The sequence below is a fragment of the Suncus etruscus genome, chromosome 5, assembly GCF_024139225.1.
Source record: "Suncus etruscus isolate mSunEtr1 chromosome 5, mSunEtr1.pri.cur, whole genome shotgun sequence".
NCBI classification, from domain to species: Eukaryota; Metazoa; Chordata; class Mammalia; order Eulipotyphla; family Soricidae; genus Suncus; species Suncus etruscus.
Window position 1 is genome coordinate 50,384,906 of NC_064852.1, and position 25,741 is coordinate 50,410,646.

At 40.5% G+C, this 25,741-nt stretch overlaps 1 protein-coding gene across 3 annotated transcripts in view; it reads left to right on the top strand.

Moving 5' to 3' along the window:
• FMNL2 (formin like 2) overlaps nt 1-25,741 on the top strand; it is a 350,132-nt gene that overhangs the window by 274,407 nt on the left and 49,984 nt on the right. For all 3 annotated transcript variants that reach the window (XM_049773056.1, XM_049773055.1, XM_049773057.1), the window contains 4 exons: nt 783-891; nt 2,586-2,662; nt 6,465-6,558; nt 25,171-25,245. In XM_049773056.1, coding sequence (XP_049629013.1) covers nt 783-891; nt 2,586-2,662; nt 6,465-6,558; nt 25,171-25,245 — 355 coding nt within the window. The remainder of the gene's footprint in view (nt 1-782; nt 892-2,585; nt 2,663-6,464; nt 6,559-25,170; nt 25,246-25,741) is intronic.

A 25,741-nucleotide genomic window follows, 5' to 3' on the forward strand; every position in this document is an offset into this window, starting at 1 on the left:
TCCAAAAAACAAACAAACAAACAAACAAAAATCAACTTCCTCCTCTTTATTTCTTTGTGTGCAAAATCTACATTAAAATTGCCTCAGATTGCCTTTATCAATGTAGCTCATCCATTGATTAGACTCTGGAAAACTGATAACTTTGACATACAGTCTGATCTCTTTTGCATGCTGTGATTGGACTGGAATTCTATTGTCAGAATATAATGGTGATCTGGCTTGATAGGATGAAGACCAGACACAAAACTGAGCAGTATACATAGTCTACAGAAATAGCTTGCTTGTGATGGATCTGTTGGTGAAGGTTTTTACTTGTAGTTATCGAAGTGAAAGTTAATGTAGAGAACAAAGTCTTTTTTTTTTTAAATTGGGACCACATTCTGGGGTGCCCTCAGAGATTGCTCTTGGTGCTTTTCCATGATAATACGGGGTACTAAGAATCAAAACTGGTCTACCTACCATGTGCACAAGTTCTCTACCTTTTGTACTGTCTCTCCACTTCCAACAGTGTCCTTTTCTTGTTTGTTTGTTTGTTTGGGGACCACACTGGGTGACAGGGTTTATTCCTGGCTATGTGCTCAGAAATTGCTCTTGGCTTGGGGGATCATAAGGGATGCTGGGGATCGAACATAGGTCTATCCTGGGTCAGCTGTGTGCAAGGCAAATGCCCTACTTCTGTGCTATCTCTCTGGCCCCAACAATGTCCATTTTTTAAAAAATGCATGCATTTGTGCTATGAAAGTAACCTGCCATTTTATAGAAACTTCTCTTTTTATTTGTAGATATAATACTTTGCCAAGCAGAAGAACTTTGAAAAATTCAAGATTAGTGAGTAAGAAAGATGATGTACATGTCTGTATCATGTGTTTGCGTGCCATCATGAATTACCAGGTATGTTTGTGTTTTTGATCCTGTAAAAAATTCAAATTTGTCAGACTCATATTCTATTTGATTTCTTTGTATTATTCCAAGTAAATATCAAGATTAAAAAGATACTATTGAAAAATGAATACCATATATGCTAATGCTCATGATTTCATTCCTTGTTCTCATACTTTATAGTATACAATTTACAATGTATTTTAAAAAAAATTTTCATATCGCTAAGTGAATTTGTTTAGATTCTTTGGTAAAAGATATCTTTAAGACAGGGAAGATGCTACTTTCGGCAATAATGGAACAACTTTCTAATGCAATAATTAGTAATGTGTGAAGTTTTGTGCTTGGTAGATGAATGGTTCACAAAGATCTTTTAGTAAGACTGTCTGTGGAGCTCACTGGATCCTTTACTTTTTGTAAGACCACCTAGAGGACTAGAGGACTCTTGTTTAATGCTTGGCATTCACCACCTGATTATAATGCAGATTACTTCACTCATAAGAAACAGTGGGTGAGACAGTATAGCATGTAAGTTGGATTAATACTATTACCAAAAGTGGAAGGTAAATCCTGGAGCCTCTAGGGTCAAGAATTTAGTTAGGTAAGCAAAACTGGAGGTAAGAATTAGGAAAGTAGAATTCAGATATAAAATAGGGTTTGGTTTTTATTGATTTGGATTTCCCAGTTGCGATCAAGTAGGAATGAAAGAGAATTAAAGTGTTCGGGGACCCTGTGTTGCTGGGGATTGAACTGGAATCTACCACTTGCAGGATAAGTGCCTTAATTTTGCACTGAATCTCTGTATTTTGAAACAGGTGTTTTAGCAGTTCAAAATAAATTGATGTGGAGCAGATCCTATAGAATCAGAATTTTGTTTTGTTTTCCATTCAGGTGAACTCATGAATGGCAATGAGGAAATCATTATTTGGAGCCTTATTTTTTAAACCATCTTAATATCAGGAACTGGTTTTATTTATTTTTTAGTATCTTCATTTACTTATTGGACCATACGTGGCAGTACCTGGAATTAAATCAGAGTACAATGTGCTTTGCATGTGCTCCAGTCTTTGGGAAGAAGTTTTTTGGTTTTTTTTTTGGGGGGGGGGTGTTGGGTCACACCCGGCAGTGCCCAGGGGTTACTCCTGGCTCAACGCTCAGAAATCGCTCCTGGCAGGCTCAGGGGACCATATGGGATGCTGGGATTAAAAACCACCGTCCTTCTGCATGCAAGGCAAATGCCCTACCTCCATGCTATCTCTCTGGCCCCTTGAGAAGAAGTTTTTGAAATAAAGAATGGAATATGGTGCCATTTTATTTTATTTTATTTATTTTGCCTTGTAGGCAGTAATAGGGAGCCTAGGGAATATTTATAGTGAATGTCAGGCAGTTGTGCCTGGAAGTCTGAAGTTGCTATGTGGCTTGGGCCTTAGAGTGCCAAGATTACCTGGGTGATCGAGGACCGTGTAGTGCCAAGGACTGAACTGAGGAAAATCACATGCAAAGCATGTGCCTTAATTCCTTAAATTTGAGGGCCCCTCCTGAAAATTTTTATTGAGCATTTTTAGACACTGCTGTGATAGAGGCATAAATATATTTAAGATGATATACATTGTATTAGGTAGAAACTTGCAGGTTTTGTCATTTCAGCAGCTTTGATAGGTCCAAGTTGATTCCTAATGTTCTTGTTTTTTACATATTAATTTCAGTATGGTTTCAACATGGTTATGTCTCATCCACATGCTGTCAATGAGATTGCACTAAGCTTAAACAACAAGAATCCAAGGTAAGTTCATGTGGGATGGTACAGTGGGAAAAATGAAAACAGTAAACATTTAACAAGTTTCTTCCTTCCCTTCTCCCTTCCTTTTCTCCTTCCTTCCTTCCTTCCTTCCTTCCTTCCTTCCTTCCTTCCTTCCTTCCTTCCTTCCTTCCTTCCTTCCTTCCTTCCTTCCTTCCTTCCTTCCTTCCTTCCTTCCTTCCTTCCTTCCTTCCTTCCTTCCTTCCTTCCTTCGTCCTTCCTTTTTTCCTCTCCCTTCTTTCCTTTTCTTCCTTCTTCCCAAACCATGCTTGAGGATTGCTCATGCTGGGTGCTTAAGGGAGCCATGTAGTACCAGATTGAATTGGGGTTGGCCATGGCAAGACAAGCTTCTTGAACTCTGTACTATTTCTCTGGACTGGTTCTGAAAACTTTAAAGTACAATTCTCTGAAGTAAGGTTGTCAACAGAGTCCTGGAAACATTGAGTTTTCTTTTCAGCAGTGCTCCTTTCTTCCAGGTGATAAAGTTGAACAACTGGTGACAATTATAGCCCTTTTCTTAAAGCATTTCTTCTCCTCCTCCTCCTTCTCCTTCTCCTCCTCCTTCTCCTTTTCTTCTTTTTGGTTTTTGAGCCCAGTGATGCTCAGAGGTTACTCCTAGCTATACACTCAGAAATCACTCCTGGCTTGGGGGACCATGTGGGACTCCAGGGGATCGAACTGCTGTCCATCCTGGGTCAGCCACATGCAAGGCAGACTCTACTGCTGGGCCACTGCTCTGGCCCCTCATTTATTCTTTCTTTTTTTTTTTTGGGTTTTTGGGTTTTTGGGCCACACCCAGCGGTGCTCAGGGGTTACTCTTGGCTGTCTGCTCAGAAATAGCTCCTGGCAGGCACGGGGGACCATATGGGACACCAGGATTCGAACCAACCACCTTTGGTCCTGGATCGGCTGCTTGCAAGGCAAACGCCGCTGTGCTATCTCTCCAGGCCCCTCATTTATTCTTTTTAAGAAATGAAAACATCCCTGGTTCTCAGAGTCCCTGCAAATAAAGCAAAATTTGGTGGAAAACATGAGAACTGGGGCATGGAGAATCTTGATACATACTTAATTAATGTAGTTATTGCTGGGAGCTAACTAAAAATTTCTATCTCTTGGAGCCAGAGCAATCATACAGTGAGAAGGGTACTTGCCTTGCATGTAGACAACCAAGATTTGGTACCCAGAACCCCATTTTGTCTCCTCAGCACCGCCAGAAATGAACCCTGAGTTCAGAGCCAGAAATAAGTCCTGATTACCACCGAGTTTGGCCTAAAAGCCAAAACCAAATAAATAACAATAAAATAAATTAAAATATTTATTTCTTTTTTTTTAAAACTTTTTTTTTTTTTTTGGTTTTTGGGCCACACCCGTTTGACGCTCAGGGTTTACTCCTGGCTATGTGCTCAGAAATCGCCCCTGGCTTGGGGGGGACCATATGGGACGCCGGGGGATCGAACCGCGGTCCGTTCCGTTCCTTGGCTAGCGCTTGTAAGGCAGACACCTTACCTCTAGCGCCACCTTCCCGGCCCCAAAATATTTATTTCTTATTCATACTTGGTTTGCAACATTTACAATGTTCTCTTTTTTGTTTGTTTGGTTTTTTTTGGGCCACACCCGGCGGTGTTTAGGGGTTACTCCTGGCTGTCTGCTCAGAAATAGCTCCTGGCAGGCACCTGGGACCATATGGGACACCGGGATTTGAACCAACCACCTTTGGTCCTGGATCGGCTGCTTTGCAAGGCAAACGCCGCTGTGCTATCTCTCCGGGCCCAAGGTTGTCTTATTATACCAAAGAAATGCAACTAGCAAAACTAATTATGCAGGCTTCTTTTTATGTTTTAATAGGCAAAAAAAAATTTTGGTTTTGGGCCACAACCAGTAGCGCTCAGGGGTTACTCCTCGCTCTGTGCTCAGAAATTGCTCCTGACAGGAACAGGTGACCATATGGGATGCCGGGATTCAAGCAAAAGTCGGTCTTGGGTCAGCTGCTTGCAAGACAAATGTCCTACCGCCGTGCTATCTCTCCAGCCCCATAATAGCCACATATTTTTAATTATAATCAAAATACAAGATTATTTTTATATTTCTCTTTGTTCACATCATTGATTATCTCTAGAAGTCTTTTTCATCAGTTTAGTTTTAGTTTTTTTTCTTTGGGGGGGGGTTTGGGTCACACCTGGCAGCGCTCAGGAGTTACTCCTGGCTCTGTGCTCAGATATAGCTCCTGGCAGGCTCAGGGGACCACATGGGACAACAGGATTTGCACAATCCTTCTGCATGCAAGGCAAATGCCCTGCCTCCAAACTATCTCTCCGTTCCCCTTGATTTAGTTTTTTAATTATGTTATTCTAATAAGGCATTTTGATTTTAAACCTGTAACTTTCTTTTCTTAGATGTTTTGGTTTTCACATCTGAAAATTCAAAATTTAACTAAAATATATATGTTGTCAAATCTTTTTGACTTGGAATACATTGCAATCTCTGAAGTCTTATTTAATTGCTAATCATTATTTCACACTTGCTCAGATTGAAAATTTTGAAGCATTTTGATTGTTTCCTTAGTTCACTAATATCCTTGCTTCTGGGTACCTGCTTGACACTTCAGGGAAGTCATTCCTCATGTTTCTTATAACACTGATATTGTAGGTGGTCAGAAGCTCCTATTTAAGGACTGGCAATTGCATTTATCCTGGGGAAATATATGAAATGTGGAAGTACTTTTATGGTGAAAAATTAGCACTATATTTGAAACTTAGACTGTATCTCTAGATTCTTCTAATAATATATTTTTCTTAATGTCCACTTTATTTTATTTTTGTTTTTTGTACTGTACTGCACCTGATGGTGCTCAGGAGTTAATTCAAACTGCATTCAAGAATTAACTCCTGGGTAGGGCTCTGGGGACCATATTCGATGGAGAAAATCAAACTCAGATCACCTATATAAAAGACACTGTACTACCTTTCCAGCACAGTATTTCTAGAGTGAGGTAACAGTATTTCTTTTTCTTTTCTTTTTTTTTTTTTTTTTTTTTTTTTGGTTTTTGGGCCACACCCAGCGGTGCTCAGGGGTCACTCCTGGCTGTCTGCTCAGAAATAGCTCCTGGCAGGCACGGGGGACCATATGGGACACCGGGATTCGAACCAACCACCTTTGGTCCTGGATCGGCTGCTTGCAAGGCAAACGCCGCTGTGCTATCTCTCCAGGCCCACAGTATTTCTTTATTTGAGTCAGAAAAAAGTATTCTTATATGAGCACAGCTGTCCTCTAGCTCCTCAAAGCCTTCTTAAAGAAAAGAGGATAGAAACTGACATCATCTTGGATTTTTATAGAGCCATCTGCAAATAAGCAGATTTTTCATGTAGGGAATTAATTTCAGTTGCTTTTGAGCTTTTCAACAAATGCTATGTCTTTTACTGTATAATCAGAGCGATTATTTAACCCATGGTTGGTTTTCTTAAATATTCCCAAATTTCCTATTATCTGACTCATGACTAAAATGTATTCTATCATATCACCTGCTAATAGGACTGAATAATTGATGTTCCCTGAATTTTCCCGAGTATTTTGTAATATAGGTAGTAACAGACATGCTTCTAAATTTGTTACTAAGATAAATCTGATAGATGTTTATTAAAAGCTTTCAAATGTGTTTTAGTATCTGGGAAACCTCAGTCAAAGTTTACAAAACATAAAAAGATAAATGTCCATCTTGTGAGGAATAATTGATTCTTTTCACCACTTTCATTGACTTTATTATTCTTTTTTTCTTTTCTTGTTTGGATAGAACAAAAGCCCTTGTCTTAGAACTGCTGGCAGCTGTATGTCTTGTGAGAGGCGGGCATGAGATCATTCTATCTGCATTTGATAACTTCAAGGAGGTAAGGTACTCTAAATGAGTGCTATGGAAGGATCTTTTATTTGGACAGAATGATTTACTTCACTGTTTATCTAGGCCCAAAGAGGTATAGTTGTGAAAGTTTCAAGACAGCTCTGAGGGATAAGTAATGAATTTAGTCTAAATATATTTAAGTGGATAAATTAAACCTTCTTTGGTGTTTCATTTCCAAGAAATGTTAGAAAGTATTTGCAGTATTTTTTCTTCAGGAGAATACAGAACAACACATATGAAAACAAATTTTTGTATTCTGTTAACTGTGTTTTTCATTACAGTTAACACCTGCAGTGTAAATATTGTGAACACTTTCGTCATAGGCTTTCCTTAATATTCTTAACAAATATTCCTCAGTTAAGTAATATATTTAACAATTCTTGTTACATGCACTATTTTGCTTCATGTCATGAAAAACAGATCAATACAGACAAACTTAGTTTTTAGCAGTTTATAATCTTTACTAGGTGACCCCATCAGCCACAAAATATGGACTCAAGAGGTTGGAAATAAAAATGAAATAGGTCCAAAATTGAACCTATGCACATAGATAATGTGTACCCTGGATTCCAGCCCATAATATTAAAATTGAAGTAGAGACCTTAGTGTACAGTGTTTTGTGGCCATGAAGCCAGCTGTGTGCTTCTTTTGCACCCAGGATTCTAGGCTGCTCTGATGGGACAGGACACAAGCAGTTAAAGAGATTTGAGGCCCCAGGTTACAGTAGAATCTGAAGCTTTGTCCTTAGGGTTGTGCATTATCTTGTAATCCCATTTAATTTCACATACTTCTAGATAGAGATCTAGTCTTTATTTAATTCCACATCCAAGAGGATTCTTCAAATTTCCTTTTAGATTTCTTTGAGTCTCTGTTATAAGCTTGCTGTATATATATTGTATCGATACCTATAAGATAAGTATTCCCCTATTGTTTCTGGTTACATAGTTTGGTTAGCGGGAGATTCAAATTCAGGATATGGTGTTCCTGATTCTGAAGGACAGTGGTCCAGATTGGTGAGAATCTCCTAAAGGAAAGACAAGACCAGAGTCCCTCAGAGCCATTATCCTGACAGTATAGATAGTTTCCCTACCCATGCTGACAGGTGGGCTCAAGGTTGCTTGAAGTCCTGTCCCTGGGTTGCTTCAGATATATGACAGGGAAAACAATTCTCAATCTGTTTATTCATACTACTTCTCCCTAGTCACTGTTTTAAGATTTTTATTTTATTAATGCCCTATGGAGAAAACCAAGTATCATCATTATCTACTTAGCTCTAGTGATCAGGAAATATATCCAAATTTAAGAAAATGATAAAGAATAATATTGATTCTTTATATTAATATTCTGCCTTTCAATTAATTAATTAATTTTGGGGGCCACACCTAGTGATGCTTAAGGCTTACTCCTGGCTCTGTGCTCAAGGATCATTCCTTGCAGCCCTTGGAAAAACATATGTATACCAAATATTTAATTCAGATTGCCTATATATAAGGCAGGCTCCTTGCCCATTATCTCTCCAGCCCATATTTTGACTTCTAAACAGAGACTTTTGAGAGAAGAATGGATGCTTATTTTTTTAATGGATCTGATTTTTTATAAATCATATTTTATATTTTCATTTTACATTTAAGAAATTTTAAATTAAGAAATTTTGGCTGGTCCGATGGCAGTGGTTTATCAGAACTTATTAACGTTAGTATACAAAAGTTAATATATAACCCCCCCACCACCACCACCATTCAATTTGACTGGCTTAAAGACCAAAAAAAGAAGAAATTTTACCTAATTTATTAGATATATTTTACATTTAAGAATAGGGAATTGTCAGAGGTTGGAGAGATAACATGGAGGTAGGGCATTTGCCTTGCATGCAGAAGGACGGTGGTTCGAATTCTGGCATCCCATATGGTCCTCTGAACCTGCCAGGAGTGATTTCTGAGCGTAGAGCCCAGGAGTAATCCCTGAGTGCTGCTGCATATGATCCAACCCCCACCCCACCCCCCCAAAAAAAAAAAGAAATCGCTCTTGGCAGGCACCGGGGACATATGGGATGCTGGAATTTGAACCACTGTTCGTCCTGGATTGGCTGTGTGCAAGGCAAACGCCCTACTGCTGTGCTTTCTCTGGTCCCCTGATTATATCCTAAGGTGATAATTATGTAGTTAATATTAAAGCCATGAGCTATTTAGTGGTGTTCAAGGGAACTTAACTTATATGATACTGGGGGTAGAACATATGTTGGCGACATGCAGTGTATTTTCTCTCTCTCTGTCCCTCCAACTTATTTTAAGAAATTTCAAGTCTTCTATCTAGACCTTTTGCCCTCAACTACTTTTTCCCATTGTATTCTTTGGTATATTTGAAACATTACCTTCAAAATTATCATACAGGCTGGAGAGATAATTCTGCAGATAGGGTTCTTGTCTTGCACGAGGCCAACCCAGCATTCCAAATGGTACCCCTAGGTTTACTAGGCGTAAACCTAAATGCAAAGTCAGGAGTAACCCCTGATCAAAATAAATGAATAATAAAGGATTTCTTGAGCTGGAGAAGTAGTACAGTGATTAGGGCACTTGACTTGCATGTAGTTTACCCAGGATTAATATCCAGCAACCTGTGTAGTCTACTCACTTGGAGTGAATTCTCACACTAGGAGTGAGCTGTAAGCCCATAGTACTGCTTGGTGAGGTCCCCATACCAAACATAATTATGTAAATACAAAAATAAATAAAATAAGAAATATGTCTATACATGCCTTGCATGCAGGAGGCTCGGGTTTTATCCCTAGCATTTTATGTGCTCAGTACTGCCAATCTTGCCTCTAAGCATCACAGTGAAAACTAGAACCTAAAAGGAAGAGAGAGAGAGAGAGAGAGAGAGAGAGAGAGAGAGAGAGAAAGAGAGAGAGAGAGAGAGAGAGAGAGAGAGAGAGAGAGAGAGAGAGAGAGAGAGAGAGAGAGAAGAAAAGTGTCTGCCATAGTGGCAGGTGGAGTAACTTGGATCATTGGTAGCAGGAAGTGTACATTAGTGAAGGGTTGGGTATTGAAACACTGAGTGAAATTCAAGTTTTTAAAGTTTATCCTTTTGGGAGGTACTGGAGTGATAGCACAGTGGGTAGAGCACTTGTGTTGCATGCAGCTTACCCAAGTTCTACATCTTCCATCCCATATGAACCATCGAGCCCTCCCTGAGCATCACTGGATGTGTCCCCGCCAAAAAATTTATTCTTTTACTTAAAGAATTAAAAAGTTCTCACTATTGAGCTGGAGTAATAGCAACGTGGTAGGGCATTAGCCTTACATGCGGCCGACCCTGGCATCCCTTATGATTCTCCGAGCCTGCCAGGAGCGATTTTTGAGCATAGACCCAGCAGTAACCCCTGAGCACTGCCGGGTGTGCCCCTCCCAGAAAAATTCCCACTATGATCTCAAGATGTTCCTGTCCTGTTCCTGCGTATAGTGAGTAGGGTACTTGCCTTGCATGCGTCCCCACTCGAGTTTGATCCTTGACATCCCCTATGGGCCCCTGAGCATACCAGGAGTGATTCCTGAGTGAGAGTTAGGAGCAAGCCCTATGAGCACTGTTGAACATCCCTCCCCTTCTTCTCTGAAAAAAGGTGTCTTGGTTTTATCAATCTAATTGTAGTCCAGTGAGCTGAGACCCCATGCTCTCTGGAACGATAATACCAGCATTTGAGACTGATGAGAATAGACTGATGTTAAGGAGACAGAAAGAAGGAAGTGTCCTTTTATGGAAAATCTTACTATGTGGTCTTATGATGTGGTCAAATGTGTATGAATGACTCTACAACAATGATCTTATGTGGATTTATAATCCTATCCCCTCCAATGGTCAAGAGGGTAGATAAAATGGGATTAAATTCAGAGGCAAGCTGAAAAGCCAAAATGTCTGCATTTCTTCCTGCCCAATTTGGTTCACTGTAAATAAAAGTTGACAGGCTTTCTTCAATCACTTAATAATGGGTAGCACAAGTGCTTTCAGATGTCCAGTAGCTAAACCACATCAATTTTCCTAGGAAGCCTTCTAGCAATAGGTGAAAACACTGACGGCTGCTGCCAAGAAGGCTGCGGACAGGCTTGCTGGTGGCCTGAGTGACTCATAATAGCCCTGACTCTGCAAGGCTAGGTGCGGGGAGGGAAAGGGAGGTGGAGCTGGGCATCAAATAGCCACACTCCACTGCTCTGTTAAAGCCAAATGATGCCATTTTGGCCAAGGATGAGAATATGGTTATAATCAATCTGAAGTCCTGATGAATCCCAGGTGTACCTTTCCACATGGGTGGGAAAGAACTGGGTCCATGACAAACTCTCGAAAGCCCTAAGGGCTAGTATTGCAGAATGTGTGGAGCTTTAACAGCTTTCCCCTTGGAATGCAAATGGGAGTTTTATTTTTGCTGGACTTTGAGAAACTCTTAATTTATCTCTTTTATTCTTTTCAATTTTGGGGTGGGAAGGGGACCTAACTAGAAGTCTTTCTGGACCTGGGGACCACTCCTGGCAGTACTTGGTACAAGAGGCCTCTAGAACCACACCTGATATGTTCAGATGGACTGTGAGGGCTATATATGTGCAACTTATTTACTCTACCCTCTTAGCTACTTTCCCAGTTCCTGGATACACTTTTGTTCTTTTTCTGTTTGTTTGTTTGTTTTGGGGTCATACCTGGCAGTGCTCAGGGGTTACTCCTGGCTCTGTGCTCAGAAATCACTCCTGGCAGGCTCGAGGGACCATATGGGATGCCGCGATTTGAACCACTATCCTTCTGGGTGCAAGGCAAATGCCCTACCTCCGTGCTATCTCTCCGGCCCCTACTCTTTTGTTCTTGATTTGGGTCACACTTGGCTGTGCTCAGGGGTTGCTCCTGGTGGGGCTTGAGGGTCCATATGTAATGTCAGGGATGGGACCAGCTTAATTCCCTATACTATCTCTCTGGCCCTGATAGGCTTTAAAATTTGTGGGATTTTTTTTGGGGGGGGGGGCACACCTGGTGGTGCTCAGAAAGTTACTCCTGGCTCTGCTCTTTGAAATCGCTCCTGGCAGGCTTGGTGGATCATATGGGATGCCGAGGATCAAATCCAGGTCTGTCCCAGACCTGTCCCAGGTCATTCGCTTGCAAGGCAAATGCCCTACTGCTGTGCTATCACTCCAGCCCCTAAATTTTGTTTTTATTACTATTACTAGTAGTAGTAGTTTTTATATAGCAATAGTTTTGCAATGTTTGTACTGAAAAGTAATCAATTTTTTAAGTTGGAGGATTATTGCTGTTGCTTTCAAGCCATTTCATACTAATATTTTAAAAGTTATTTTTTCAGAGAAGGTGCCACAGGATTTCTGAGCCCCTCTGCATGAATTATGTATTGTTTGTTTTGGGGCCAAGCCAGGCAATGTCTAGGGCTTACTTCTGAGTTTTTGCTCAGGAATGCTATGGACTGAATATATGGTCAGGTCAGTTGATACACATGATGTCCTTTTAACTATTTCCCTGGTTCAATATCTGTGGTTTTTAGTAGCTAGAGAGCAAGTGAATGCTACTGTCCTGATCTTAAAGGTCATTTAGCATCATGCCCTTTTTTTTTTTGGTTTTTGGGTCATACTCGGCAGTGCTCAGGGGTTATTCCTGGCTCCAGGCTCAGAAATTGCTCCTGGCAGGCACGGGGGACCATATGGGGCACCGGGATTTGAACCGATGACCTCCTGCATGAAAGGCAAACGCCTTACCTCCATGCTATCTCTCCGGCCCCAGCATCATGCCCTTTTAGGGGTCAGAGAGACTACAGGGATCCTACTGACTCCAGTTTGAATCCTTGGTACCACATATGCTCTCTGAGCAGCACTATATTTCATCCTGAGTACAGGGAGTCTTCTGAAGACTATACTTTCAGATCTTTTTGTTTGTTTGTTTGTTTTTGGTTTTGGGTCATACCCAGCAGTGTTCAAAGGTTATTCCTGGCTCTAAGCTCAGAAATCGCTCCTGGCAGGCTCGGGGGACCATAAGGGATACCAGGATTCGAATCCTTCTGCGTCTAAGGCAAATGCTCTACCTCTGTGCTATCTCTCTGGCCCCTCAGGGATCATTTCTATAGTTACTTACTAGAGACGTTTCTCTGAGTCTATGGGGTATCAGAAACTATGACTCTGCCATATAAACAGAGGGAAGGCATTGGAAGAAGAAAGGTGGGACAGGAAAGTAGAGCCAGGTCACAAAATATATAACTTAGTGGGTAGCAAGAAATGGGGAAAGTTTTGTGTTGCTTAGAGAAATAATGAGGAAAATGCTATTATATTTTTACTCCACCGTCACTTGGCAGTCGGTATAGTATGAAGTCATTTTAAAGAACAGAATGTGGTGGAGGCCCAAGACTTGATTCAGGGGAAGCTTAAAATGAAAGATGTAGATGAGAATAGCAATATTTAGGAAATCATCTTTGTTATTGTCAAGGAAATATACCAATATCTGTGAGCAAAACTTGTAGATTTTAGAGGGCCTTCCCTTCTATACCTTACCTATATACTATTTTTCCACCTCCTGCTTTCTTTTAAACTAGAAAACAGTCATCTTCAGAAAAAGATTATAGTAAGAGTTCCCAAGCATTATAGAATTCCTGAGCATTGGAAACTGGTTTATTTATTTATTGGGTTTTTGGGCCACACCCACCTGATGCTCAGGGGTTACTCCTGGCTAAGTGCTCAGAAATTGCCCCTGTTTTGGGGGGGGATCATATGGGGTACCAGGGGATCAAACGCAATCCTTCCTTGGCTAGCGCTTGCAAGGCTTACCTCTAGAGCCACCTTGCCGGCCCCTGGTTTATTTATTAAGTATTTGGAAAAGGCTATTTTTCCACCTCCTGATTTCTTTTAAACTAGAAAACAGTCATCTTCAGAAAAAGATCATAGTAAAAGTTCCCAAGCATTATAGAATTTCTGAGTATGGGAAACTGATTTATTTATTAAGTATTTGGAAAAGGTACATGAACATAAAGAAATACTAAGGTTTCCATTTGTGCTAAATACCACATAGGCACTTGTGATTCTAATACCAGTTCTGTGGAGAAGGACCCCCAAGCTTTGGCCTCATTCTCTAATAAATGGCAGCATTGTTGTTTTTAACCTAGATCATTAAACTCCAAAATCTTCAGTCAACCGTATATACATTTTTGTTGCACACCAAGCAGATTTTACACATTCATATACACTTTAATTTTTTTCACCAGAAAGTGACTCATATTGGACAGATGTAGACAGGGTAGATATTTGAAGTATTTAAAGTTATTAATAACATTAAAGATACACTGGGTTATTTATACATGGGGCCCAAAAGCAGGCTGAGGTCTTGAGCAGGGAAATTAAAGCAGGAAAAGACGATCTAGTTGCTGGGGAGAAGTCTGGGAAGAGCAAGACAACTGAAGATAGTAGAATTCAGAATAACTGTGCTGGTTGATTAAGAAATATATTTCACAGAGGCCCATGTTACCGAGTAATACTTGAGGGCTTCTGAAGAAGTCATAGTGAAGAGATGAAATTTATAAGTGAAAATCGATTATAAAAATCAACTGGAGGGCCCGGAGAGATAGCACAGCGGCATTTGCCTTGCAAGCAGCCGATCCAGGACCAAAGGTGGTTGGTTCGAATCCCGGTGTCCCATATGGTCCTCCGTGCCTGCCAGGAGCTATTTCTGAGCAGACAGCCAGGAGCAACCCCTGAGCATTGCCGGGTGTGACCCAAAAACCAAAAAAAAAAAAAAAAAAAAAAAAAATCAACTGGAATTAGGAAAAAATTAGGATGGAAAATAAAAAGGAAAACAACAAAGCTATAGTCCTCCATAGGACTTTTTTTTTTTTTCTGGTGGGAGTTTAGGCCACATACAGCAGTGCTCATGAGTTACTCCTGGCTCTGTGCTCAGAAATTGCTCCATGGAATGCTGGGGATCAAATCCAGATTCATCCCAGTTCTGCCATGTAGCAAAGCAAATACCCTGTCACTGTACTATCACTCCAGCCCTAACCCTTCATAGTTTTTTTTTTAAATGATTATATATTATTCCATTTGACTCTTTAGAAATTTTAGAAGAGTGTTTGTGTAAGTATTTTAGAGTATTAATACTTCCAGAAATTGCATTAGAAAAGAAAATGGTCTGAGTGAGTGAGAGAAATAGAATGCTTATCTCGGAGACAGGGAGGAGTTGGGGAAGGAGGGAAGAGGGGATATTGGTGGTAGGAAAGTTGCACTGGTGAAGGAAGGTGTACTTTTTATGACTGAAATCCAATTACAAACATATTTGTAACTATGGTGCTTAAAGATATTATATTTATGAAAAAAAAAAAGGAAGGGAAAATTCTCTGGTTTGGAAGATGGTAATTTAGCCATTAACTGATCAGCTCCTAGGCCAGGGGTCTCAAACTCGCGGCCCACGAGCCGTTTGCGGCCCTCCATACAACATTTTGTGGCCCGCGGCCAGTCTTCAAATATCGCAGCAATAAAAAATCGCATTAGTAAGAAAAAAATCGCATGAAACATTCTCATACCCCGAGCAGTTCTGTTCGGGGTATGCAAATGTTTAGTTCTATTTTTGCGATTTTTTTTTTGTTTTTTTTGTTTTGTTTTGTTTTTTGTTTTTTTTTTTGTTTTTTTTTTTTTGTTTTTTTGTGTTTGGGCCACACCCTGTGACGCTCAGGGGTTACTCCTGGCTATGCGCTCAGAAGTTGCTCCTGGCTTCTTGGGGGACCATATGGGACGCCGGGGGATCGAACCGCGGTCCGTCCTAGGCTAGCGCAGGCAAGGCAGGCACCTTACCTCCAGCGCCACCGCCCAGCCCCTTTTTTTTTCTTTTTTTTCTTTTTTTTTTTGCGATTTTTTTCTTACTAATGCGATTTTTTATTGCGAATATTCGGTAAGTGAAATCCCTTATGCGGCCCTGCCTCACCCCAACTTTGCCTCCTGCGGCCCCCAGGTAAATTGAGTTTGAGACCCCTGTCCTAGGCCAAGTTTGTGACCATGACAATGAAGACATCAAAGTCACCCAAAAGATAGAGTGATCCCCTGAAACTTGAGCTGGATATAGTATAGAATAAGAACCTATTCTAATTCTTTTTTTTTTTTTTATTAAGGAAGTAAAGAAATATGATCTAATACCTTTTTTTTTTTTTGAGAGTGAACTTAAAAAAATTCCAGTTTGGGCGAATGTGGGTCACACCTGGCACTGCTCAAGTATTGATCTTTGCAAGTTGGTGTTATTCTGAGTTAGTGTTAGGTGTGCTCTCGATGGTGCTGGAATCTCACCCCGTCCTTCTGCATGCAAAGCATGTACACTCAGCCTATTTAATTCTTCCTAGCCCTAAGCTTTGATTTTAGTAAATTGATTTGGGTGAGAGAGACTGGGGATATCCTGGTGATGCTTGGGGGACTGTATATAATTCTGGGGATCCACACCAGACTTGGCCACATTCAAGCCAAACACCTTACCTATTGTACTATCATTCTGGCCCTAAATTATTTTTTAAGTGAGGGTAAGACTACCCAAGGTTATATCTTTAGTTTTGAAATAAAGATAACAATTTAAAGAACATACTTAAACATAGAGGTGAATGGGAGAGAGAGAGAGAGAGAGAGAGAGAGAGAGAGAGAGAGAGTGTGTGTGTGTGTGTGTGAGAGAGAGAGAGAGAGTGAATTAGGGAGGGAGGAGAGAGAGTTTAAGTAGTTTAAGCAGAAGGTGATGTATGAGAGAGTGGATTCCACAGAGACTCCATTATAGAAGAGTCAACAGGCTATACTGGACTATAACTCAACATATATATTACATATAAGTTATATATTTTAGTTATAAAACTCATTAGTTATATATATGATATATATATATATAAAACAAAATATAATAACTCAAAGGACTGGAGCATATACTTTGCTTGCAGGAATCCCATGTTCAGTCTTCAGCACCACTGCTGGTGTGATACCACACTAACAAATACAAGTGATTTTTGACTATTGTAACTCTAGTTACAATAGTTTCTGCTTATTTTAAATTTTGGGTCATGGTCCACACCTGATTGTGTTCAGGGCTTATTCTTGGCTCTGTGCTTAGGAATCACTCCTGCCAAGATCAGGGGACCATATGTAATGCTGGGTATCAAACCCAGTCAGCCACATGCAAGTAAAGTACTATAGCATTGCAACCCCACCTTGTTTCTGTCTTGTTATGTCCACAGCAGTCCCTAAATTCAAGCCTTATTTAATAAACCTGGCTATATGAGCAGATCAAAAAGCTGTTATACATACATAATGGAATTTTATGCAGGTCTAAAAAAAGAACAAAATCATGCAGTTTGCAGCAATATGGAAGGAACGAGGGGTTATCATGCTAAGTGAAGTCAGTAGAAATGGGATACAGAATGATCTCTCATTTGTAGGACTTAAAGATACATAGCATGGGAGCAACAAAGGGCCAATGGCAGCATAATGGGAGAACTGACCCATAAAGTTGAATTGTGGGGAGGAGGTTAAAAAGAGGGATATAGGGGTCCTTGGTGACTACACCAATGAATGGTTTGCTATTGGAAATATGAGCATGAAAAACTATTATTTTTGTTTGGCAGCACAACTCCTGGTGGACCATATAGGATGCTGGGAATCGAACCCAGGTTGGCAGCGCATGCAAGACAAATGTTCTATCATTCCATCTCCAAGAAACTATTATTATCAGTATTATAAACAACAGACTTAATCAATTAAAAAATACTAGAAAATGGGCCCGGAGAGATAGCACAGCGGCGTTTGCCTTGCAAGCAGCCGAGCCAGGACCAAAGGTGGTTGGTTCGAATCCCGGTGTCCCATATGGTCCCCCGTGCCTGCCAGGAGCTATTTCTGAGCAGACAGCCAGGAGTAACCCCTGAGCAACGCCAGTGTGGCCCAAAAAAAAAAAAATACTAGAAAATAAGAACTAGGGGCCAGAGCGGTGGCACACGTGATAAGGCATCTGCCTTTCTTGGACTAGCCTAGGATGGACCATGGTTTGATCCCCTGGCTTCCCATATGGTTCCCTAAGCCAGGAGCGATTTCTGAATCCATAGCCAGGAGTAACCCCTGAGTGTCACTGGGTGTGGCCCAAAAACCAAAACCAAAACCAAATAAACGAAAAAGAAAACAAGAACCAAAACAATAGTACTGTAGGGTGCTTGCCTTGCATAAAACTAACCCAGGTTTGATTCCTGGAACCCCATATTGTCCCTTGAGCTCTGCCAGCAGTGACCTTTGAGCACAGAGGTAATCCATGTGCACCACTAGATGTAGTCCAGAAAACCTTAAAAAACTTAAAAAAATTTAAAGTAAAATAAAAAATCAAAACCTGGCAGTGTATCCATAAAGTTTCCTAATATGTCTATGTGAGCTGGGTATTCCAGCTGCTAGCACCTGTCTTCATGAGGGTTTGTGTGTAAATGTGTCCTGAAAGGTGCTTGAAAGACTCAGTTTTCAAACTGTGATGTAGACTTTTCATTTCCTGACTCTTTCTTTACATCCCCAATTCAGTTCTGCTCATGGGAGCTCAACAGCTGTTCTTGATTGCTGCTTTCATCACTGTGGTACACGTGGCTACTGCCCAGCTCATTCATTTTGCTTATCAGTCTGCCAAGGGTGTACGGTCACACATAGTTTTCATTCACAACAATGAATTGAAACACATTCAGATGAAGAAAATGGCTCTGTGGTTCCTGATCATGGTCCAGCAGTCTTGGCCTGTCACCCTCACCATCAAATTGAGCTCTCTGACAGAACTTCCCCTCCAGCTCTGCATCACCCAGGCATGGATATGACTAGTTGTGGTAACATGAGCTTTAACTCTGTTTTGTTTCAGCAGTTTGGTTTTAACCATGGAAAATGAATGCTCTTTCCCTACCAGTAAATGTACCAGCAACACATGTGGTATCTATCCCAGTTTTGCTGGGACACCACTAAGAGTAACATCGAATTTTCCATTTTGAAGTAGTTTCCAGGATTAGATATAACAGGAGGAAATATAATATTTTTTGTGGTGGGTACCCTGGGCGTCATGAAAGTACATGTAAAAGTTAACCATCTTTTTTTCTTTGAGTATTTGCTTGCTGTTGTCTGACATTGCAGAGTGCCAGGAGTCTCAGAACAAATCTGCTTACTTGGGAATTTTGTCTGAGTTGGATTCCCCATGAATGCTGGGGAATGTGTGTTCTGTAGACTCTTTTGGAGAGAATGTACCTTTCTCATGTCTTTGTGTAAAAAATGAATGGTTTCCGGGGCTGGAGAGATAGCATGGAGGTAGGGTGTTTACCTTTCATGCAGAAGGTCATCGGTTCGAATCCCGACGTCCCATATGGTCCCCCGTGCCTGCCAGGAGCAATTTCTGAGCATGGAGCCAGGAATAACCCCTGAGCACTGCCGGATGTGACCCCAAAACCACAAATAAATAAATAAATAAAATGAATGGTTTCCATAAAAGAAATCTAAATGTGTGCCAAGTGTTCTTCTGATACAGGTGGCACTACATAGAACCTCTCTCTATAGCATAGGGCACAGTTAGGGAATGTGATCACCACAGGAATGGAAAGGAGCACTTTATTTTTTTAACTCTTTTTTTTTGTTTGTTTTGGGTTTTGTTTTGGGGCCACACCTGGCAGCACTCAGGGGTTATTCTTGGCTCTGCGCTCAGAACTTGCTCTTGGTGAGTGGGTGGGGCATATGGGATGCCGGCAATCAAACCCAGGTCAGCCATGTGCAGGCTAACACTCTACCTGCTGTGCTATTGCTCCAGCTCCAAGATTCTTATTTCTTTGACTTTCTAGAAGAGCCTGAAAAGGATTGGCTGTATGTCTTCTTTAAAACTTTGAAAGTATTTGCTAGTAAACCCACCTGGATTCAGTATTTTGTTGTGGGGTGAGGGAACTTTTGATGTGTGCTTCAATTTCTGTGACAATAATTGTTCAGGTGCTCTGTTTCCTCTTGATTTAGTTGAAAGTTTATACTATAACCGTTATAGGGCGATAATGGTGCTAAATTGCTTTATTCAGGCTTCCCTTTTAATCTTCTGGAATATTATAAAGATGTGTGTTCAAGAGTTTCCATTGAATAAAATCAAATCTTTTTTTGGGGGCGGGGGATTCACACCTGGCAGCACTCAGGGATTACTCCTGGCTCTACGCTCAGAAATCACTCCTGGCAGGCTCGGGGAACCATATGGGATGCCGGGATTTGAACCACCATCTTTCTGCATGCAAGGCAAACGCCTTACCTCCATGTTATCTCTTCGGCCCCTGAATAAAATTAATTCTTAGTCACCATCATTATTTTATCTTAAGCATATGAAAATGGAGACTTGAATGATGTTGATGGAACATGGTGTCACTACAGACTCCTTTCACAGTCCCACTTCATGCATCTACCATTTTACACTTTCAGTGTAAATGTCAGCTGTGAAAAGGCAGTGACCATGTACTATTATAGACCTAGTTTTGGTTTCACAGCATCTGAAGAAGGACGTCAGGAACCTTTGATGTTTAGGTACCATATTTTATTATCTACTGACCAAATCCATTCAACTGTTGAATGTGCTCTTGGGCAGACTAGAAGTGGATACAAATTGTGTCAAGTCAGGTTCTTCTGAATAGAATCCTGACCTGAGACAGAGCATAGAAGAAAATAGAAATTTTAAGTAAGAGTTTAGGGCCGAAGAGATAGCATGGATGTAAGCCGTTTGCCTTACATGCAGAAGGATGTTGGTTCGAATCCCGGCATTCCATATGGTCCTCCGAGCCTGCCAGGAGCAATTTCTGAGTGTAGAGCCAGGAGTATCCCCTGAGCACTGCTGGGTGTGACCCAAAAACCAAAAAAAAAAAAAAGGTTTAAAGAAAGCAGTGGAGAATTGTGTCTTTAGGAGCCTTATATCTTTGGCCTTTCAAACAAAGCAACCTTGTTACCAGCACTCTGAATTCATACCACATCTTTGTTCAATTTGTTTTGTTCTGTAATTCAGGCATAAGGAGAACATGGCTTGACATCTGCCTCCTGAGCAGGTTCCAAGGATTGTTGGGGAAATGCTGAAGAATTCAAATAGTTATAGCCAAGTTTTGTTGCTTGGGTTTTGTAAACATGCAATAGCCATGAGAAATGTTTTATCCTATTCCTTTCTTCCCTTGCTAGAACCTCTTGGCTATACTTACAAAGCCAAAAAGAGAAAAAAAAATCAAATTAAGTCACCTTCTTTTGAGGTATTTAGTCTTCACTACCTTTTTAAATACCAATCTCTATAGATATCTTTCATGGAGAATTGTATTGTGAATCTTACTTTCTAGAAGTTAGTGAAGATCAGCTTTTTTTTTTTTTAAGGATTTTGGTAAAAATGCATTTTTCCTGTCAGGTGTAGTGTGTTAACAAGTTGTTCTTTGAGGATTTTACTGGCTCTTCTATGTCAGGATTCTTTATTCAGTAAAATATATGTGTGGAAAGTGACACAGTCATAGCAGTTATTTGGATGCTCTATATGGCTGGTACCAAACATCTGGATAGTTGGAAACATCTGGAAACATGACTGAAGTTTTCAAAGACTGTTTAGCATTATATGGAAGAAACCTCTAGTTCATAGAATTGTCTGCTAGTCCAAGATGGGGTGAATATATTTCACAGGAGCATTTCATAGAGTTAAGCATGCATTCAGGTGTTTATATTTTATTCATTTTTGTTTCAGTGGCATGAGATCAGTGCTTCAGTTTTAGAGTACTGCACTTTTCTGCCTTTAAATCCCAAGGAGACATCTGAGCCAGTAATGTGTCCAAGTAATCTACCAGCAGCTTTTCGGTGTCACTGGATGAAATGTCTTATCTTCTTGGGAGTAAGAAATTATAGAACTTAACAACCATAGAAATTTCCAGAAAAGTGTTTTTCTTAGGCCATCGTGACATCAAATAACTCTCAACAACTTGCATTCTTAGAAAAGGTGAAAGGTACTTGTCACCCAGGACTTGCTATGAAATAACTGTTTGCTTCATGGGGTCTGCAGAGATAACAGGACTTTTGTTTCCCAGAAGGCTCAAGGGAGCAGGATTATCTAATCAGTCATGATCAACTGTGCCTCCAAATCAGTGTCTTTCTCTGGGGAGCCTGGGGGAGTACAGGGGCCTATTGTGAGAAGAGAAAAAGAAAGTATTGAGTCTGGCACCAAGGCAACAGCACAAGAAGGAAATGCTTAAGCAAGGGGCCTTTAATTTTTATATAACTAACCTAGAAGCATATTTTATAGCCACCTCATAAGACGGAGGCTTCAGTCCCTCTGCAGACTGTGTGTTGCCCTGGGAGCTGTTGCTTGGGGGAACAAAGACAGTCCCGCACCCTTAGAGGAGATGGAGGAGGCTGAAGGCCTGTGGTCTAGTCTTTTCTTTTCTAAGTCTGGGTAGCAAGCCAGCCCTCTTAGTACAAGATTTTGATAAAACAATCTTTTCTCTGTCTTTGGGAAATTATGCCCTAACCTCTGCTGACTCTTTGAGAAGCTTCTGGCCACTATTTCTTTTGCGTCCAGGGCCCAGACTGATAGAAATGTTTGGCATACTATTCAGAAATGTCTTTTGCAGATGTTGGAGAACAGACTTTAGGTTTTTTCCCCCCCTTTTTGGCAGAAATAGTGCTTTTGCTTCAGTTCCCCTTGATGTGGAAATGTATCTGACTTGTCTGGGTGTGGCTCATTTGATCTGGGCGGGGATAGGATTAGCCACTTTGAAAACTGCTGTGAGCCAGATGCCCAGTTAATGCATTGACCATGGTTGGTTTTCAGGGCAGCTTGACTGAGTACATTTCACTAAATTTGGTTTTCATGACACCTCCAGACTCTCCAGTTTGGGAATATCATATTATATTGCCATGCCTGGATTAGAATCTCAGAGTTTTGTAGTACTGAACAAGGTTGTTGTTGTTTTCCTCCCACTTTTATGAACTTTGTAAAACTTAAGTAGTAAAAATAACACAGCACTTTTTACTAAAAGAAACCTGAGTAAGCTAGTAAAATAGGGGTAACCCTCAGCCCTGGATTCCATCCCTACCACAGTACACACACATCCCTCTTTTGGTGGTTCCAGTAGAAGGTACACACACACACACACACACACACACACACACACACACACCCCTCTTAAATAGGTTGGTGCCATACCCAGTTGTGCTCAGCGGTTACTCCTGACTCTGAATTTAGGAATCAACCTAGCAGTGCACACACACACACACACACACACACACACACACACCCTCCCTCTTACATAGGTTGGTGCCATACCCAGTTGTGCTCAGCGGTTACTCCTGACTCTGAATTTAGGAATCAACCTAGCGGGGCCGGGCGGTGGCGCTAAAGGTAAGGTGCCTGCCTTACCTGCGCTAACCTAGGACGGACCTCGGTTCGATCCCCCGGCATCCCATATGGTCCCCCAAGCCAGGAGCAACTTCTGAGCGCATAGCCAGGAGTAACCCCTGAGCGTCACCGGGTGTGGCCCAAAAACCAAAAAAAAAAAAAAAAAGAAAAAAAAAAAAAAAGGAATCAACCTAGCAGTGCACACGCGCGCACACACACACACACACACACACACACACACACACACACACACACACACACACACACACACACACACACACACACACACACACACACCCTCCCTCTTACATAGGTTGGTGCCATACCCAGTTGTGCTCAGTGGTTACTCCTGAATCTGAATTGAGGAATCAACCTAGCAGTGCTCAGAGAAGCATATAGGGTACTGGGGATTGAACTGGATTGGTAACATGCAAGACAAATGCTTTACCACTGTCCTATCACTCTGAGCCATCCCTGTTTTTTCCCTTACCAACCTCCCTGCTGTTAAAGCTTCTGAAATTCTTGTTCTTTTGTAACCTTTTTTTAGCTTCTTCTAATAAGTCTCAATTCCTCCCTTTATGTAGGGCTTTCTTATATATATGTTTAATAATATATAATATATTATATATAATAATATATATGAAATTTAATATAGAATTAAATGATAGTAAAACATTAGGAAATACCATTTTAGGACAATACTTCAAGATCAGCCTCTGGAATCACAGATGGGACTAAAATATGTAGTTAAACCTAGAAAACCTAAAGTAAATTCAAAAAATATTCTAGCCAGGAGCCAGATTGATATAATACAGCAGGTAGGAGCACACAGCTAACCCAAGTTTGCTCTCTGGCACTCCTTATGGTCCCCCTGAGTTGTGATCGCTAAATGCAGAGCCAGGATCAAGGTGTGCCCCCCCCCACAAAATGAAAACTATTATGATGAGAAAGACAGCCTTACTTACTCAGAGTGTAGTAGCAACCTCTCAGTGTTCAGGTAAGTAGTTTCTGAAGGTAGCACTGAACATAGGCCTTTGATCTAAAGAAGGAACCATGTACACTGACAAAAATGCAAGGCTGTTCTTTGGGAATAACTTGCCAAAGTTAGTGACATAGTCTTTCTTTGACTGTAGGTTTTTTTGTTTTGTTTTGTTTTTGTGGGGGGGGCACACCCGTTTGCTGCTCAGGGGTTACTCCTGGCTAAGCACTCAGAAATTGCCCCTGGCTTGGGGAGACCATATGGGACGCGGTCCTTCCTTGGCTAGCGCTTGCAAGGCAGACACCTTTACCTTTAGCGCCACCTCACCGGCCCCGACTATAGGTATTTTTGTTTGTTTGTTTGTTGTTTGCCCCGACTATAGGTTGTTTTTGTTTGTTTGTTTGTTTGTTGTTTGCCTCACATGTAGGGTATATGCCCTACCCTGGAGCTGCAACCTTGACCCAACTTGGTTTTTCATCTCCATGTATGTTCTTCCAAGTACACAGATAGATACCATGGGTTTTTAGCATTTATCTATTCCACAGAGGAATTAATTAAAGCCACATAACTGTTTAAACCCGTATGCTGCTTATGTTGCTACTTCATAAGTTACTACAAATTTCTATAGTCAACTTGAATGGATTAATATAGTCACAGAAGATCAAATTTACTGTGTGTATTGAAGTTTATGTTCTGAAATTTTGATTCATTTTGATAGAATATGAACATTTTGAACCTGCTTTTTAAGGAATTTAAATACTGAATAGTACACATTTTTAAGGAATTTAAATACTGAATAGTACACATCTTTTAGCATGTCTGTCTGATAAGTGTTCTTGTGAAAGGAAATCATTGGGTTTCCTTTCCCCTCCTCCCATCTTTAAAACCATCTTTAAAAACCAACAACCCTGCAACATGCTGATTCTGAATAGAAGCTAAATATTTACTGTAACTGCAGAGATAGCCAATGAATGAAAGGTGCCTTACCATAGATTTCAAATATCAAGAGTATGTAAAAAAGAAACCAAAAACCACTTTTGGTCCTGACTCATGTTATTATTTGTGAGTTAACTAGCTCAAAAAGAAGTTAATAACTTGTGGGTGAGGAGAAAGAAGTAAATAACTGTGTGGGGGATGGGGAGGAAGGCAAGACTTTCTGGAAATAATTATTAATGCTAATTTCTGCATCTAATTTTGGAATGCTTATGTTTGAAATTTCACATACATGATGAAAATAAAAATCTGTGTTTTTAGGTTTGTGGGGAAAAACAGCGCTTTGAGAAGTTGATGGAACATTTTAGGAATGAAGACAACAACATAGATTTTATGGTAAGCTATTTTAGTACCACATTCAGTAATGCAGTTCAGCTTTAGTATTTTTCCCATAAAGACATATTTATACATTTTCATAAATATATGTATATTTGTAGGTTAACTTAAACTAAGATGCATGTGCTTGGAAATGTAAAAAAACTACTATGCCTTCAAGTTTAAAGAGTTACATAAATTTTATGGCTTTAGATTGTTTTGTGTTATAATGTTATAATGTACTACAATCTGGGTTCTTGAGGGACCAAAAAAATGGGTATTTGTATGTTTGTGTTTAATATCCAATATAGAGTGTTCCTCAGTCTTCCCCCCTTTATTGTATCTTTTTCTTGTTTTACACTTTACATACAATAAAGATCAAAAGTAGATCAGTATTTCTAGCAAATAAAAATGCCTTCAGGGAAAGAAAATTAGTGCCTTTGCAGATACCTCGGATCACCAACCTTAACTGTTAGTAGCTTTGTATACAACTCCCACCACCCCACCCCAAACCCCC